This window comes from Alosa pseudoharengus, unplaced genomic scaffold (assembly GCF_046254945.1).
Source record: "Alosa pseudoharengus isolate Yale_2024_CS ecotype anadromous, Long Island Sound unplaced genomic scaffold, YU_APseudo_1.1 YU_APseudo_1.1_scf_4, whole genome shotgun sequence".
Lineage (NCBI taxonomy): Eukaryota > Metazoa > Chordata > Actinopteri > Clupeiformes > Clupeidae > Alosa > Alosa pseudoharengus.
This window is the reverse complement of record NW_027468774.1, coordinates 32,427,992-32,447,399: the sequence shown is the minus strand read 5'-3', so window position 1 is coordinate 32,447,399 and position 19,408 is coordinate 32,427,992. Positions and strand designations below refer to the sequence as shown.

Below are 19,408 nucleotides of genomic sequence, written 5' to 3'. Positions count from 1 at the left end.
TTTATGACAGAGAAGAAGTGGGGCTTTCCAAAGAGACTACGCACCTGTCCGACCAAGTATGAAAATTAAAAAAAATCATGAAATTAAATCAAATTTCATCATATTTACAGTCTATACTTCTCTGCGTTCACCTGCGCACCCATTACTCTTGTTCGAATTACTCGCGAACCCGTGATCGCATAGATATGGCAAGCATATCAGATGAAAGAGGAGAAACAGGGCTATCCATTGGTACCATGGATATCGATCTTTCTGGCTTATAAAAACAGACGAAGTGACTGCAAAATATTAACGTCATGTACACAAACCAACGCTGCACACCCATTACTCTCGGAGTACTTACTCACGGACCCGTGATCGGATATATATGCCACGTATGTTAGATGAAAGAGGAGACACAGAGCTATCATTTGATACCAAATACATCCTTCTGGGTTATAAAACAGACGAAGTGACAGCAAAATAACAACTTCATATAGCTGGACTTACCCCACGTTTTTGTCTGTTTTTGTGGCAAAGCATGTTTATAATCCAACGCTATCGTGTGTTTCTCTATGGCAAAACATGTTTGTAATCCGGTTTTGAGATCCTAGCAAATTCCTGCATGGCATCCAATTCAAGGCTCACATTGCATCCCAATTTGTTCAACAAAGAAACACCTTTTTTGCCTTTACTTTGTTCATGGCAATGCAGTAAAAAGTTGAGAATCATCATGATTCCATAGTCACACATGCTAACAGGCAAACTTGGGTCAAGTCAGGTCAGATCAGTTCGTGTCACAGATATGGAGCGCAGAATGGTCATTTTTCATCGCTAAATAAAAAATGGCATTTATTTCCGTAAATCACACACCACATATTTCTGTAAATTGCTCAGCCCCAGAGTATCCCTCCAACATGGCAATTATATTGCCTGTTTCAGGACAGTCTGCCCTACACATACATGAAATGCATGTAGAGCTATGAGCTTGCTGTGGTGAGATACAGGTCAAAATATAAGAATTTTTATAATATGATTTTTATATTTTAATTCTTTAAAAATCAAAATAAAATCAATGCTAGTACTAATACATGAAATGATGGCAGATCTGGATAGCCTAAAAAACAATATATAATATATGTGTGTGGCACTTACAATGACCAGAATAAATCCTTATGAATAAAGGTAGTGAAAATGCCCTAAAAACAGTTTAGGGTTCTAAGGGATTAATGGGAGCCCAATCCCCTCCAAGCACGCCACAGTCCACCAATGCACCCACTGCAAAGTCTCCAGACTCAGTGAAGATCTACTGCCCCTATTGTGAGAATGACTGCCACTATCTCAACCAGTGCAGCAACTTCCAGATGCTAGCAAGTGATCAGAAGACAGCCTGGATTAATTACAGGACCAATTACAGGTGTTGGAGATGCGGTCGTAAACACCAGGCAGCTAAGTGCCGTCTGAAGGCCACATGTCAAACCTGCAAGGGCAAACACCTGTCTGTGCTTCATGATGTTAATGCTAGACCTCAGAGTGAAGGTGAGAAACCACAAGCAGTGGCAAAGCCATCTACAGGAACACTCTACCTAGACAGGCCAGACCACAGTAATACTGTTCTGTTGAAGGTAGTCAAAGTACTCCAGTATAATGGTCCATGCACATTAACAACTTATGCTATTCTGGATGATGGATCTGAAAGGACCATACCAGCCGGAGACAGCCAGAGGACCTCTCACTCAGGACAGTGAAGTATGATGCACAGGTCATAACAGGAGCGAATATCACCTTCACGCTTTCACCCACCTCACAGCCGCAGAGGAAGTTCAAGATAACGGGTGCGTTTACTGCTGAACAGCTAGGGCTTGCCAGTCACAGCCATCCAGTAGCCAAGCTTTGCGATAAGTACCATCACCTTCGAGACCTCCCACTCCAGCCCCTCGACAATGTTCAGCCACTGCTGTTGATAGGATCAGACTACCCCCACTTGATCACACCATTAGAGCCAGTACGGTTGGGACCACCAGGGGGACCAGCTGCCATTAAGACCAGGCTGGGCTGGACACTCCAAGGACCCACGAAACTGCTCCAACACCGCTTGTCTCCACAGCAGTGCTTGTTCACAGCTATGACGTCGCCCTCTATAGAGCTGCGTGAGCACATCGAGAAGCTGTGGCAACTTGACATATTGCCTTATGTAGAGAAAGAGGTGACCCATTTCCAGAAGTGATCAAGAGGCGGTAGAGCTGCTGCAGTCCAGGACAGTCAGAGTGGATGTCGATGGTATCCTCAGATATGCAACACCGCTACTGAGGAAAATAACCAAAATACAGTTAAAGGCTCCCCCTCAAGCGGTTCTGCCACAGTTACGAGGGACTGAAAAGCGCCTGAACAAGAATCCAGAGCTGGCTAAGGTGTATAATGAAGAGATCCGCAAACTGGAGGAGTCTGGCTATGTCACCAGACTGCCAGCCGACATGGTGGACCAGTCCCCTGAGTCATGGTACATACCACATCATCTAGTTTGCCACAACGGGAAACATCGGGTAGTTTTTAACTGCTCCTTCCAGTACCAAGGTTGCAACCTTAACGAGTGTCTGTTGGCAGGGCCTACTCTTGGTGCAAGTCTCCTTGGTGTGTTGCTTCGCTTCAGGGAGCACACGGTTGCCTTTGCTAGTGACATCAAGGGGATGTTCCACCAGGTGCGCCTGCTGCCTGAAGACAAACCCCTCCTCCGGTTCCTTTGGCGAGACACAGTCCGTGAAGCCCCAGTGACCATTTACCAGTGGAATGTTCTTCCGTTTGGCACCACGTGCAGCCCGTGTTGTGCAACATTTGCCCTTCAAAAGCATGTCATTGACCACAGTGACCCACATGAGGATGTTCGCAACGCAGTGGAGCACCATTTTTATGTGGACAACTGGCTGCAGAGCTGTGCCACCATGGAGGACGCCAAGAGTTTGGCTGACAAACTCAGAGTTCTACTGGCAGAGGGGGGCTTCTCTTTGCGACAGTGGGCCAGCAATGACCCACGGGTCATCAGTCATCTACCGGCTGCAGACCGCTCAGCCAACACAGAGCTCTGGCTTTCCCATCAGCAGTCAGATGCCAAGGAGTCAACTCTGGGATTGCAATGGCAGTGTCAGAAAGATATCTTAACCTACAACTGTCGTCAATTGGAGAGTCAGGTACCAACTATGAGGGTCATTTACCGTATCCTGGCTAGTCAGTATGATCCGCTGGGTTACATGATCCCATACACCACCAGGGCAAAGATTCTTGTCCAGAAGCTTTGGGAGAAACCTAGAGATTGGGATGACCCTCATCTGCCAGCCGACATCCTGCAAGCGTGGCAAACATGGGAAAGTGAGTTGAATTACATGGATAGGATCTCCATCCCCAGAAGTTATGTCACAACTGCCTTAGATTTCCCTCATACCTGGAGCGATATCCACATATTCTGCGATGCCTCTGAGCGGGCCTATGGGTCGGTAGGTTACCTTCGTACAGAGGATGCCTCTGGACAAGTACAGGTGGCCTTCCTAGCGGCCCGCTCTAGAGTAGCGCCAAAGTGGCAGTTGTCCATGCCTAGACTTGAGCTTTGTGCATCCCTCACAGGAGCTCAGCTTGCAAGAACGCTCAGAAGAGAGCTCACATTGGACATACGCCAGGTTTACATGTGGACCGATTCAGTCACTGTACCGACCTGGATTACATCGGAATCGTGTCGATATAAAGTTTTTGTCGGCACACGGATTGCTGAAATCCAGGAGCTTACAGACCTCCAGATGTGGCACTATGTTCCCACAGACTCTAATCCAGCTGATGATCTTACCCGTGGTAAAACCCTCCTGCAGCTGTCAGAGCCATCACGCTGGAGTCAAGGCCCAACCTTTTTGTTGCAGCATCCTGACACCTGGCCTGTATCTCCCCAGATCGCATCTAACATTAGTGATGAGGAGGAGAGGAAGCAGGTGTTCTGTGCGCACATGGTGGTGGATAGCAGTGTGCCTGACATCACACAATTCCAGACTTTCCATGACCTTGTTGAGGCCAGAGCACAGGACCTTCATGGGGCGGCCTCACAGCTAGGAGATCCTCCAGCGGAGACCTATAAAGGTGCGGAAATCAGCCTCTTCAAAGATGCTCAGTCAGTCACTTTCGCTGAGGAGATCAAAGCTCTTTCTGCAGGGAAACCAGTGCCATCTACAAGCAGGCTCCTCACCTTGTCACCTGAACTGGATACTGACGGGCTCCTGAGGGTTGGTGGTCGCCTGCGCAGGGGAGAGGCACTGGATCACGAAGTGGTACACCCCGTAGTATGGCCAGTGGGTGTGATAAGCCATACTACTGCAGGAGCAGATGGGAGGATCAGATCGGCGACAGTGCAAGTGAAGGACCGGGCCTACACTAGGCCCGTTTCTAGATTGGTTCGCTTGCCAGCCCTGCCCGAGAACGATAAGACTGACTAACCTTTATTCCCTACAGGTCTGATTAGAGTGTTATGTCCTTTTCTTGTAGACAAATTTACCGGGTAAATTTGGGGGCGGCATTGTTAAAAACAGGAGTTCTGTTACCAGACCTTATATGGTATTAAAATGGGTCATGTGACTTGTCACGTAGTTACGTTCTTTTCAGTCTAAGCACCACGAGTATGGGGATGGAGTAGCAGCTTAGGAGGTTGTCTTCTAGTTTGTGTGTGCGTCCATTATTCAGTAGGTAACCCTTTGCATTCATAATTGTACCTTTGTTTCATGCTTGTAATGATGATGTTGATTTACTTTAACCCTCTAGGCGCCACAGTCGACTATAGTCGACAAGATGCGGTACTGAATAAAACGGCCGATTTAATCAAATAGGGTGTCATATTTCGTTCGACCTCCACTCCACTAGATGGCAGACATGTCATACGTCATCCCCGAGTCGAAAAAAGGGCACTCTTTAAACAAAACTTTCGCGCTACAGCTGCAGTGCATCAGTGCGTGAAATACCGGAGCTAGTGTGCCTGTGAGCCACTTTGTCAGAGCGATATTGTCAACGTCAGCGAGTATTTGCATTAGATTATCGTCTAATGGCATCAAAAAAGTTTACCTGAAATGAAGTGTTGGGTCTTCTATTCGCGGACCCTGATTCTGAAGGGGAATATCTGCCTTCAGAAAATGACGGTGATTCGTTTAGTGAGGCTTCAGATGCGTCCCTGCCTTGCAATGATGCAGCTGGACAAAGTGAGAGTTTACTCCATAGTTTAGCTTACACCAAGCACAAACGTTGAATCGTTTGCCCAATGTCACTGGTGGGAATAATGTTTCACGGGTTCGGAGTGTTCATTGGGAAGTTAGCAGGGTGTTAGTGGTGTGGCGAACGAGGCTGGAGGTAGACTAATGTCCATAGCGTTAGCTTCTGTCTTCTGAACGTGTGCCTCTCCACAATCGCGGCGACAGTAACGTGGTGGAGCCTTTGTCTAATGCCACTGGGTATGTTAGACGAGGTCGAAGTGCTCATAGGACAGTTAGGGGGGAACGTAGTGGCAGTGTGGGGAGTCGCAATGAGAATGACAGTAGGCCTAGTCCGAGCTGCGCAAATTCTCTCCACTCGGCGCGCGCGAGGCAGATCTGGCCATGCTGCTCGCATGGTGGAGGTGGTGACACGCTCTCTCCCTCTCCCACACATTAGGTCATGCATAGTCTATCACAAGATTATGGGAATGCCGGCCCTGTATGGATAGGGATAGGGAGTCATTATCTCTACAGCAAAAGGCCTGCTACATAAAAAAAAAGTCAGCCATTTATTAGTAATGATTTACACTGTTGATTTGCTATCTATTTCCCTGATCATTTACGACATACACTATGTGTTCCTTTTTGTGTGTTCATGTCCTTGTGATGTGTGTGTCAGCTAAGAAAAAAAAAAAAAAACATCAACAAAAACAACAAAAAGAAAAAAAATACTAACATTGCCTCTTGTCTTGTCTCGTCATCTCACTCCTGATCTGTGCCTTGCCGTGGCAAATGAGCTTTTGAACTAAACAGGTCTTGTCTACTTGTGTTTGTGTGTCATCTGAATAATATATATGTGCCCCATACATGGAATCAGAGTGCCTACTGTATGTATTAAATGGAAAATCTCTACAGCAAAAGGCCAGTCTACCGCTACATGCATTTGGTTTGTTTCTGCCATTTATTAGTAATGATTTACAGTTTGTTCACTACTTACTATTTACCTGAGCATTCATTATTGTGCAATATAGCATACAGAAGGTGAGGGACATTTTGGGGGGAAAGAAGTGGTGCATTTTATCATTCAAACATGCGACTTTTCATGAAAATTCTATAATCCAAGATGGCCGCCATCATATGACGTCATAATATCCCAATTAGATATAAACATTTAATCCCTACATAAACTATGGGTCATCCTTAATATTTCTCTAATTTACAGAAAGTCTCTATCTCTTATCACTTTTAAGATATAGCCTTTTGAAATGAAGATGTCAAAATCGAACGTTTCGAAAAAAAACTCTGGCGCCTAAAGGGTTAATAATGAAGCTGCATTAAACCGTTTGTAAATCAGCTTAGCTCCCTTTGCTAATGCACAGTATAATGTAAGTTTGCTAAGTTCGTTTGAACTTTATTTCGCTATTATACAGGGCTACTGTATGTCTTTGTTGTATTGAGACAGTACCATGTTATTATGGCTACTACAAAGGTCTTATTGTTATGGTTATAAGTGTAGGATAACAGACATACCGTTGTATGTTGGTCAGCTTGAATACACGTGTGAATCACGTTTCTTAGGCACGGTGATATGCCGTCTTTTTTTGGCCTCAAGAGGGCGCTTGTACACTGTATAATTTAATTGGAAACATTACATAGTATGTTAATGGATACGATTTTCTGTGTGCTTAACTTACAGAAGCACACACAATAATTATGCAATGTAAGTGCCTTGTGCTGCCAACAATTTAATACAAGAATAAGAAGAAACTGGCTGTCTGGACCTTCATTCTTTTTTCATTCTAATCGGATGACCCTTAGTGTTCACACCCATCACGAACTATCTTTTCTACACTAGGCTGGAGCTAAAAGTGGTATCGTCTGACTGAGAGAACGGCTGGATGAACTGGAGAAAGGTAAAAATCAATTGTTTAACTCAAGGGGAGGTGGAAAATGAGTGTAATTCCCCAAATTGAGGTATATCCCTTTAAGTGGGCCAGGTCTAACAGATGCTTAAAATAATTTGTCCCATCAGCTGTTGGCTCTCTTAACAAGTTATAAGTCAACTTGCATTTGCTTATCATTGATATGTTTACATTCAGATTTGCTTATCATTGATATGTTTACATTCAGACTCTTCCACAAGGGTATGTGATTTTACAGTTTGTATGTGTATTATGTCGTTATTTAATTATTATCTCATGTTTTATGTTGATTGAGTGTACTTGTGCTGATTACTGGCTGTAGGGTTGGGCACCGGTTCTAATATGGCACCGGTGCCGACGCAAACGGAAGTAACTGCATCGAATAACAACGTGGATTTCGGTGCCTCATTTCGGTGCTTAAATAGCGTTTTTTTTATTTTTTTTTTATACGAGGCATCACTGCATGTCATGCGCCATCTCTAATGTCTTGCTCTGATAGCAACACATCCAGACACAGTTAGCTAACATAAACACTGGATGTATAAACCAGAGGGGTGCACCACATAGGCCAGTGGACAGTGTTTGACAGCTTGCGTGAGTGAGCCCAAGTAGCATGCTTTAACGCGATATCGCGAGCTCCTGTCAAAATCTAGCAGTGGGCCTGCCTAACTACACACAAGCAAAAGGCTATGAAACAACAGTAGCCTATATGTTACACAATATCCTTGCTAATGCGCTAACTGGCATTTATTTGAAATGTTATCAGCAAAGTTGTAAGATGAAAACTTTATTTCACGGTGTGTTCTAAACAACATAATGGCATGATATTAATCTTTCATGTGCTTTCATGAGGCCCATATAGCATCACAATGAAAATGAAGATCATGTTAAAAGTTCGCTGGCAAAAACATAAGGTTAGGCTGATGTCACTGAGCTGTCAAAGAGGCTACAAAACCATCTCCGTAGTTATCGCTAATTAAACTCAACTGACTGGTGTTAGCGCATAGCCATAGTTGCTGTTAAAATGCCTAGGCTAGCGCTGGGAATCTAAACACTTCAACACCGACATGTTCAAAACTATTGCGTGTTATGGGTTAAGACATGACATTTCTTGAAGCATTTGGGAACACACTGAATTAACTCTTAGTCCCTGTTCCCTGTTAGATTAGCTTGCTTGCAAATGCCGTTGTCCATGACCTGGCAGTTCTATGGCAAGTGGTTTTAACATACCTTATGGCAAACCGCCTACACTGGGTAAACTTGAAAGCAGAGCTTACCATTGTGTGTGCATGCATGGCAAGCTGTTTTAACATTTAAATGTATTATTCGTAGGAGCAATGAGATATTGATAGTAAATTGAATATAACAGTTCAATTTCATGTTCAAATTTGTCTTATCAATAAAAAAGCAATTCATGCTTTAGACCATTTTAATTTAAAACATTTTAAAAAGAAAGTACCGGTTCAGGCACCGTTTCGGCACCGTTTTAAAAGTATCGATTGAACACCGGTATCGGATAAAACCCAAACGATACCCAACCCTAACTGGCTGTGAACCAAATTGCCCCTAAGGGACATTAAAGACTATCCAATCCAATCCAATCCAATCCAGTGTGTTTCTCACCTCCTTTTCTGTGTCATTCTTCACAGCATTCGGCCTCCACACCATAAAGCCCTGACCTTGACCCCAAAATTTAGAGATACTCGATCTTCCTGCTACCTTGTCCTCCCAAATGAAGTTGCCCAGAGCAGCCAAGTACTTCAAGCCCGCCTGGGAGTCGGACAGTTCTTTGAACAGAGGGATGTGGTTAAGGGTCTTGTTGTAGAAATGGAAGAAGGAAACCACGCACAGCCCGGCAGAGAGGAGCAGCAGAACCTTGATGCGTCGTATTTTCATCCTGCACACATCAAAGAAAATGACCATAATGGTTTTGACTCACACACACTTCTTCACCATTGAGTTGACTTCTAAACTTACTATTTAGAGGGAAAAAACAAGATGAACATATAACAATGAAATGGTCATTCACGGCAACATGGTACCATCATAAAATTGCATCTAAAATTGCATTACTGTGATGTTTCCTGCTAGGCATCCCTTGTTGTGGTAACAAAACACGTTTCCTCTAAAACATTTTGGATTTTTCTGTCCTGTAACTGGGATGTCTAAGTGAACAAAACACAGAACTTTAGTGCCAAATTAGTTAGATAAAAAAGTACAGATGTGCAAAATGTTTAAACCAACATGTATGAATTTGTTTCATGTTAAAATTGGTGCTACCACACTGGAGTAGCTGCAGGTAATGGCCAATGCATCAGCTAAACGTGCATTTTTGCCTCTCAATAGACTCAAAATGTCATTTAAAGTTCTGTGCAACATAAACAGGGTCCTTACATAACAAAACAATGCGTTTTCAACTCATTAATTGTACCATTAGAAACCATTCAAGTTTGTACTGTGACATACCTCTTTTTCCATAGTCACTTCCAAGAAAGCCCAAAAGAGTGTAGTCGAGCTTATGCCGGCTTCGCAACGAAAACTTGAAGTTTATTTCCCCTCAAAAATTGGTAATTGAGCACTCTAGTGGTTATGACCATATTAATGTAACTACATAGCCTGGGTGCCATTCCGAACTTAGTCCCGCCCACAACTGAGGTCGGGAAGTTCGGTTTGGCATTGCTTCATTGTGGTGGAAGTATGCTCGCCCTATATCAGGCGGACCAATCAAATCAGACTTTACGATGATGGACAGGTGAGCAACAGCGCCTGGTCTATCACGTCCTCTGAACACGCTTAGATTAGGTTTATGTTTGAAACAAAAACGCTGTGGCTAGAAGGATACATGGCTTTTAAGACCCCATATTGAAAATTCATATTATTTTATGAGGTTGTATCACTGAAAACGATTATTTCTGAAAACTTGGCCAAAGTTGAGATGTGGGAAAACTTGTGGTTTCACTTTCATATAGGGAAAACAGCACTGTTGCATTGCGACATGTTCCCTCATTCGTTTGAAATCTCTGATTGACCACCTGTTCGAGGGATTTGCGACAGCCTTTCCCAGCTGTTTAACATGTTTGTAGCATATCACTGTTCAACCGAATTATTTTTAAAAACGGAGGGGATATAGGAGAAGAAGGATGGTTTGTGTGTTTTCTTCCTACAGTACACCTCACGGTAAGATATTTTGTTGCTCTGATTGGTTACGTCTACCCAATTGAGTGCAGAGGCATTCCCCCCCCTGTATCGGTTGTAACACGCCCCATTATTACGTCCCAATGGAGCAGTATCAGACTCATATTCTGACTAGAATTGAGTATGACTACGTCAGGCTTGTTAGAAAGGCCACTGACAGTGACAGAAAGCCCTGCGCATGCGCACGACGTGCAAGTTCATATGTTCGCGGGTGATTCAGCAAGTGGCAGACCTCCGAAGTGGTTCCTAGCCTTTAAGTCTTCGTAGTTATTAGCCTAGCAGTTTAGAACCTTATAATTTACTTACCTTCATTCCTAATAGTGTAAGTTTATTCCTTTGCTCTTTGACAACATTCCATGTTGTAGAAAGTTCGTTTGTTATAGAATCCTGTTGGTTAGCTCATAGCCATGTGTAAATGGAGATGATGCCTATATCTGTTTAATCGAATTGTATTCGAAATCTAACATTAATAATTTGTAACCAAATGCTTCCAATTTGTATAGTAGATGGGTAATCCAATTCGTATGTTAATGAAGTGGCTGTTATCTTCGTGAAGCATTTCTTTGTAAGCATGATGTTGCCCATTAGCACCTTAAGTGCACGACTAGCAATGTGCATTTAATCCTGCATACGTAAATTACTTGTGTTTGACCTGTAGAGGGCAGTATGGTAACAGAGTATTGACTGAGAATTGTTGAGTTGAGGAAATATTTAGTACATTATACAGAGATGTGATATGTATGCATATTTGTGTAAAGTAAGTGATTTGTGTTATTTATGTTACACAAGATGTTTGTGTAATTTATGCCAACCAAGTTATTATTTCTATCTTTCCTTTTAGACCACAATTTCTACTTCATAATTCAACTTAAATAACTTACAAGATAAAACCACGTGCCACAACGTGTGTGAAGTGCCTCAGATCTATGTGCCTGTCTGACCCCTGTGTATCACTGTGCTGCCTGAATCCTTGCATTAAACCAACTAATTGCATTCTAGTCTCAAGAGGTGTTCTTACCAACACGCCAAAGCGACACTACTACACACGGACCTCACCTATACAGTCCACCAAGCTATCGCCAGTTTCTTCATTGGTCCTTCGAGCCGGATTAGTGGTGCTTCTTTGGATTCCCTACCTGTTCCTGCAGAATGCATCATCATTCAGCTGGTAACCTTTCATTACCTCCTGTACGCCCTAAGCGCCAGTATCGTCAGCCTGCCTTTCTGAGAGATTATGACGTCCAGCTTGCTGGCCGACGGCGAATAGTGCAATCAGAAGGAACTAATGCAGCACAGTATACACAGGGGCGAGAAGATACACAACAGAAGACAATGGATGGAGCCAGGAGGACCACACCACGTTCATCTCGCTCTACCAGCCCTATTAGTCAGAATGATGACATGACGGTCGATGAGTGGAATGCTATTGAGAAGCAACAGGCAGCTGAGGTGAGACAGCATGCACCTCAGGCTGGAGCACAGCGGGACCATAGGCCTTCTTGGCCTCTTCTTAGACATCAGGACGGCTATGAGACTCAAGGGGCAGAAGCAATACAGTATAGTAGACCTTATGGGATGTCATCTTATGAGCAGTCAGCACCAAGTCTTTATCCTGACGCCATTCCATCCTTCCACCATCTTCCCTTCACCTCTGCCAACACTCTAGCACCAAGGTCTAACCCGCCACTTCCTTCACAGCCCAGTTTTAAACCAACTCCTCAGGGAGAAAGCACACCTGCATCCAGGCTACACTCAAGGGGCCACCCACAGCCTTTTTATCAGCAATGGGATGTAAGTCCAGAGGCAGCACAAAGAGACCATCATGATCCTGTTGAACCGACGACAGTGGATAAGAGAGAGCAGTTCATTATGGACTCCATCAATAGGATGATGAGTGAGCTACAGGTGATCAAAGATCAAACAAAGGCAAAATTGCCTAAGAACACACATGCACCTCCTCCACTATCAAGTCAACAGCTTTATGATAATCACTTACCTTCATCACATGATTATGGAAGACATTACCATATGCCTGCCTCCAACAGCCATCTTTATGCCGATGGGTATCCATACCAGCCTGCATCCAGCATGAATCCACCAAGACCTTCAGACCCACACCGATCAACCAACCTCACTTCAACACGCACATCACTGAATCCTTATTCGCACTATAGGCCAACTACATCTGCCCAAGATGGCTCTGTCCAGCAGCCACTAGCATTCCTGAGAGAGAAAACCTACCGAGGACCTATACCAACTATTCCTGACTTTTCTAAAAGAGATCCTAGTGAGTTCACCCACCTTAAGATTGCCTTGGACAACCTCCTACCTCCTGATGCCACAGAACTGTTTCGATATCAGGTTCTTCTGGATCATCTCAAGTTAGGAGGAGGCTCGTCAAATTGCAGACGCCTATTTGAACTCACCTACACCCTATGCAGATACCATGGCTGCTTTGACGTCCTCAGAAGCTGGCCCTAAAGAAAATCGCCACTGTGATGAGTGCTCCAGATATCCGACAGGGAGACTCACAGGCGTTCCAGAAGTTTTCCCTACAAGTGCGTGCCTTAGTGGGGATGTTGCAGACGCTAGGTCATGAAGGCGCAGTGGAGCTTGAATGTGGGTCCCATGTGGAGCGTCTGTTAAGTAAGCTCCCCTCAGATCTACGCTCAGAATTCCGCAGATGTATGTGCCGCCGACCTGGTACTGGGTACAACCTCACAGACTTCTCAGAGTGGCTAGAATATGAGGCGTGGTGTCAAGACAGTGAAGGTCAAGCTAGCATTAAAGAGTCCAAGCCAGATGGTAAGCGAAAGGTAGATCCAAAGCGTGACTCCAAATCCTCTCGTCCGGCCACAGTTCTCCACGGCGCCGAGGATATAGCGCCAGCAGCAAAGAAACCTGACCGCACAGGCAACAAGAAATCGCAAGCCTACTGCCCATATTGTGACAGCAAGGAGCACTTCTTAAGCCAGTGTGAGACCTTAAAGTCCTTCGATAAAAATCAGATCATAGAGTGGATTAAGACCAACCGACGCTGCTGGAGATGTGGAAGAGGGTACCCTGCAGCAGAGTGTAACCTTAAGAAGCCCTGTAGTAAGTGTCAAGGTAAACATCTCCAGATACTGCATGATGTCAACGTCAAATCTGCGAAGGAGGAATCATGTCTTGTTAGCTCTGCTACAGAGACCCTTTACCTGGACCGACAAGTGGAGTGTAGTCGCGTCCTCCTGAAAGTAGTTCGAGTCCTTCTTCATCATGAGAACAAGACACTTGACACCTACACAGTGCTAGATGATGGCTCAGAACGTACCATGCTCCTGCCTGCTGCAGCACACAAGCTAGGGCTACAAAGATCTCCGGAAGTGTTGACCCTGAGGACCATTCGCCAGGATGTGCAGACACTGGATGACATGTCTGTTACCTTCCAAGTCTCACCCCCTACTCAGCCAAACAGAGCCTTTGTGATTAGTGATGCCTTCACATCAAAGCGCCTCAGCCTTGCTGATCAGACTTACCCTGTGACCAGCCTCAGGTCAAAGTTCAAGCACCTCCGTCACATTCCTCTCCAGCCATTCGACCGAGTGAATCCTTTGCTGCTGATAGGAGCAGATAACCCCTCACCTGATAAATCCCATCGAGCCTGTTCGTCTTGGACCTCCAGGTGGCCCTGCAGCAATTAAGACCAGGCTCGGTTGGACGCTTCAAGGTCCAGCTAGGCTCACAGAGCTACAGTTATCATCCCAGCAGTGCTTGTTTACTTCACTCAGCCCACTGGAAGTAGAGTTGCGGAGGAATGTGGAAAAGCTTTGGCAGCTCGATGTTTTGCCAGCTAGAGGTGAGAAGCAGGTGACACGCTCCCGAGAAGACCAACAGGCCATTGATCTCCTCGATTCCAAGACCACCAGAGTAGAGGTTAATGGCGTGCTAAGATATGCTACCCCTCTGCTTCGGCGAAAGAATTCTCCTACCCTCCAAGCTCCCATTGAGGCTGTGATGCCAAGGCTAAGAGGCCTGGAGAAACGCCTATTGAGAGACATGGAGAGTGCAGCCACCTATGAAGCAGAAATAAAGAAATAGGTATGTTTCACCAAGTGCTGTTACTGCCTGAAGATAAGCCCGTTCTGCGTTTCATCTGGCGCCACATGCGAAGAGAAGAGACACCTGAGGTCTACGAGTGGCAAGTGCTGCCATTCGGGACCACCTGTAGCCCGTGCTGTGCTACCTATGCGCTACAGCAGCATGCCTTCAACCACAGCAGTCCCAACAGCATGGAGCGGTTCTCCGTAGAGAGGTGCTTTTATGTTGACAATTGTTTGCAGAGCCTGCCATCTGCCAGAGAAGCCAAGCAACTGATTGACGATCTCAGGAGCCTCCTTGCCTCTGGGGGATTCGAAGTCCGACAGTGGGCTAGTAACCAGCCTGAGGTCATAAACCACCTACCTGCTGAGGCCAGGTCTGACAAACTGGAGCTGTGGCTGGCACACGACAAGGGCGAAGCACCTGAGTCAACGCTAGGTCTAATCTGGCATTGTGGTGCCGATACCTTCAGCTACAAGCACAGATCAGTAACCTATGATCAGACCACCATGCGCAACATCTACCGTGTGTTAGCCAGTCAGTATGACCCACTTGGGTTCATACTTCCTTACACTACACGGGCGAAGATACTGGTTCAGCGGCTGTGGGACCAGCAAAGGGATTGGGATGATCCGAATCTCCCTGAAGACCTGCTGACAGCCTGGCAAAGTTGGGAACGTGAGCTTGAACACCTACCTCATGTGCAGCTACCGAGATGTTACACACCAGCAGACATGGATCATCCAGACACCCAGAGAGACATTCACATATTTTGTGATGCATCCGAGAAGGCCTATGGGGCCGTCACCTACCTGAGGTCTGAAGATTCCCGAGGCATGATTCATGTTGCATTTCTCCTTGCTCGCTCACGAGTTTCACCTCGGAAACAGCTTTCAATTCCCAGGCTGGAGCTTTGTGCTGCAGTGACCGGGGCACAGTTGGCGAAGCTGTTGAAAAGTGAGCTCACCTTTGAGATCCGCCACTTTGTCCTTTGGAGCGATTCAACAACGGTCCTGACGTGGCTCCACTCAGAGTCATGCCGCTTCAAAGTTTTCGTAGGTACCAGAGTGGCGGAAATACAAGAGCTTACTGACCTCAAAGCCTGGCGATACATTGAGTCCTCTCAGAATCCAGCCGATGACCTCACCAGGGGCAAAACCCTGCAAGAGCTGGTGAACCCCAACAGATGGAGTGAAGGACCAGACTTCCTAAAGTTCCTGATGAATGGCCGACTCTTTCTCTATCCAATGGTTCAGTGTCAGAGGATACCACAGAGTTCAAACGTTCTACCTTCTGTGGGCTGAACACTTCCCCTGAAACAACAGGAACAGACAGGCCTACCTTTAAGACCTGGAAAGACCTGGTGGAATCTCTCGCGCAAGAGCTTCATGGGGCGGCTGGCCTGTCTGGACCAATTCCTGCCAGTACGTATCAAGCTGCAGAAATGCTGGCATTCCAGAAGGCCCAGCAACACAGTTTTGCAAGTGACTACGAGCTCCTCAAGGCAGGTAAACCTGTAGCATCCAGTAGCCGTCTTCTTTGCCTGTCACCTGAGTTTGACTCAACCCATCTGGTCATCAGAGTAGGAGGACGACTCCGCAGAGTGGAGGGACTGGATCCAGAAACTGTCCATCCCATTGTGCTTGATCCAGGACACCCTTCTACGAAGTTGCTCATTCAGGAGTATGACTCGAAACTTTGCCATCCTGGACCTGATCGAGTATTCGCTGAGTTGAGGCGCAGAGTGTGGATCTTGAGGGGCCGCGAGGCAGTAAAGAGTCACCAACGTAAGTGTCTGGAATGTTGTCGATGGAGATCGAAGCCAGCAGTCCAGAAGATGGCCGACCTGCCACCACCTTGGCTCAGGTTGTTTAAACCTGCATTCTACTCCTGTGGCATCGACTGCTTTGGCCCGCTTGTGGTAAAACTGGGACGAAGAACAGAGAAAAGGTGGGGGATACTTTTTAAGTGTCTCACCACAAGAGCTGTACATATAGATGTTTTAACCTCAATTGACCTTGACTCCTTCCTGATGGCTCTACGGAGGTTTATAGCCCGGCGTGGCAAGCCAGCCGGGTTATACTCGGACCAAGGAACCAACTTCAGAGGAGGAGAGAAAGAGTTGAAGGAGGCCTTCTCCAACATAAGCCCTGAGGTCCATACAGAGATGTGATATGTATGCATATTTGTGTAAAGTATGTGATTTGTGTTATTTATGTTACACAAGATGTTTGTGTAATTTATGCCAACCAAGTTATTATTTCTATCTTTCCTTTTAGACCACAATTTCTACTTCATAATTCAACTTAAATAACTTACAAGATAAAACCACGTGCCACAACGTGTGTGAAGTGCCTCAGATCTATGTGCCTGTCTGACCCCTGTGTATCACTGTGCTGCCTGAATCCTTGCATTAAACCAACTAATTGCATTCTATTCTCAAGAGGTGTTCTTACCGACACGCCAAAGCGACACTACTACACACGGACCTCACCTATACAGTCCACCAAGCTATCGCCAGTTTCTTCAAGGCTAGTAACTACATGGAAACAGTCCAAATGATGCTTGAGCTTGCACAGCAATAACGTTACTGAAAGCTAGCACACACACTGAAGTATTGTGGATATTCAGTTGTTGCAGGAAAAGGTAAACAGAGCAGAGTGCAGATGTGACAGTACAACCTTTGAATTTAAACAGTAACTGGACCAAATATGAGTACTTTTTTGTAAAAGTCACAACAATAACAATAAAATCCTCAGACCAGACAGCCTGTCTGAGGAAGGGCTTTACCGAAATGTCACATCAAATAAATATTTGCTTGCGAGCTATGTCTGGTGTACGGACTTCATTATTACAGTGCATGAAAATGCACTGTACTGTTCTTCCTAGGCTTCTTATTACAGTGCATGAAAATGCACTGTACTGTTCTTCCAAATCTTTTTATTACAGTGCATGAAAATGCACTGTACTGTTCTTCCTAGGCTTCTTATTACAGTGCATGAAAATGCACTGTACTGTTCTTCCTAGTCATCTTCTTATTAGAGTGCATGAAAATGCACTCTACTGTTATCCGATTTATTACAGTGCATGAAAATGCACTGTACTGTTCTTCCTAGGCTTCTTATTACAGTGCATGAAAATGCACTGTACTGTTCTTCCAAGGCTTTTTCTTCTTCTGCTTCTTCTTCTTCTAACGCATTTAATGCAGCTTCAACCGTTTAACGTAGAAACTTCATTCAAACTGCGTTGCGTAGGTCTTACTTAGGACATGGGTGCTATGTTTTTTTCATCTTTGTAACTTTTATACTTTTTAAACTATTAATTAAAAACTACTCAAAATTTCCCCATAGACTTAACATTATGATTATGACATCACAATACGGCCGTTAAGCAATTAGAATCCTATGGCAGGTGTTCGGGCCACCTGCATCAACTGCCAATCTCAGGCTTTAAGCATACAAACTGGCCCTATAGACTTCTCCAGAATATATCCCGCCTCCTAACTTCCGTATCCATCCAACTTCCGGGCGTGGATTGTCTATGGGAAATAACATGGCGTTTTGAAAGATCGTACCTGTTAAACTCTGTAGGTGACAAAGTAGAAAAAGCTGCTGGGCAGATTGGCCTACACACTTCTGCCATCTAGTTTCCACTGGATTTTTTGATTTTCGGTGCCGTTTAAGTAGCATAGTCTATAGTATACTACTTAAACGGCACCGACAATCAAAAAATCCAGTGGAAACTATATGGCAGAAGTGTGTAGGCCAATCTGCCCACCAGCTTTTTCAACTTCGCTACCTACAGATGTTTTACCGGTATGATATTTCGAAACGCCATGTTATTTCCCATAGACAATCCACGCCCGGAAGTTGGATGGATACGGAAGTTACGGAGGCGGGACTTATTCTGGAGAGGTCAATTAAGACTACACATCCTGTTCAACTGCTTCCTCTGCCAAAAACTGTTTCAAAATAAAAGTCCTCACTACAATATTTCACTGTTAAACAATTTAACCCTTTAAGCTACTGAACTTTTTAACTGTTCAGCCATTGTAACTGTTACTTGTCATCAACTATGACTACTACCCACTGTAGCTAGTTAGCATGGTTAGCATGTTAGCATTGCTAACATTGTTAGCATTTTTAGCAAAACTGCTAAAAATGATTAGCTAAGTTAGCTAAGTAACATGGTTAGCATAGTTAGCATGCTAATATGTTAGCATGCTACTTAGCATTTTTAGCAAAACTGCTAAAAATGATTAGCTAAGTTAGCTAAGTAACATGGTTAGCATAGTTAGCATGCTAACATGCTAGTTAGCAAAGTTAGCATAACTGCTAAAAATGATTAGCTAAGTAAGCTAAGTCACATGGTTAGTATAGTTAGCATGTTACCATGCTAGTTAGCATAGTTAGCATAACTACTAGCATTTTCATGCACTATATTTCCTTCAGGAAATGCTTTTCTAGTTACAGTGCATGAAAATGCACTGTACTGTTCTTCCTAGGCTTCTTATTCTTCTTCTTCTAACGCACTTAATGCAGCTTCAACCGTTTAACGTAGAAACTTCATTCAAACTATGTTACGTAGGTCTTACTTAGGACATGGGTGCTTTGTATTTTTCAGCTTTGTAACTTTTATACTTTTTAAACTATTAATTAAAAACTGTTCAAAATTTCCCCATAGACTTAACATGGACTGATGACATCACAATAGAGCCGTTAAGCAATTAGAATCCTATGGCAGGTGTTCGGGCCAGCTGCATCAACTGCCAGTCTCAGGCTTTAAGCATACAAACTGGCCCTATTAAGACTACACATCCTGTTCAACTGCTTCCTCTGTCAAAAACTGTTTCAAAATAAAAGTCCTCACTACAATATTTCACTGTTAAACAATTTAACCCTTTAAACTACTGAACTTTTTAACTGTTTAGCCATTGTAACTGTTACTTGTCATCAACTATGACTCCTACCCACTGTAGCTAGTTAGCATGGTTAACATAGTTAGCATGCTAGCATGTTA

At 44.6% G+C, this 19,408-nt stretch overlaps 1 protein-coding gene across 1 annotated transcript in view; it reads right to left on the bottom strand.

The window, feature by feature from the left end:
* mgat3a (beta-1,4-mannosyl-glycoprotein 4-beta-N-acetylglucosaminyltransferase a) overlaps positions 1-19,408 on the bottom strand; it is a 55,933-nt gene that overhangs the window by 11,940 nt on the left and 24,585 nt on the right. Inside the window, exon 2 of the mRNA XM_076265905.1 lies at positions 8,738-9,011. Within this exon, the coding sequence (XP_076122020.1) occupies positions 8,738-9,011 (274 nt within the window). The remainder of the gene's footprint in view (positions 1-8,737; positions 9,012-19,408) is intronic.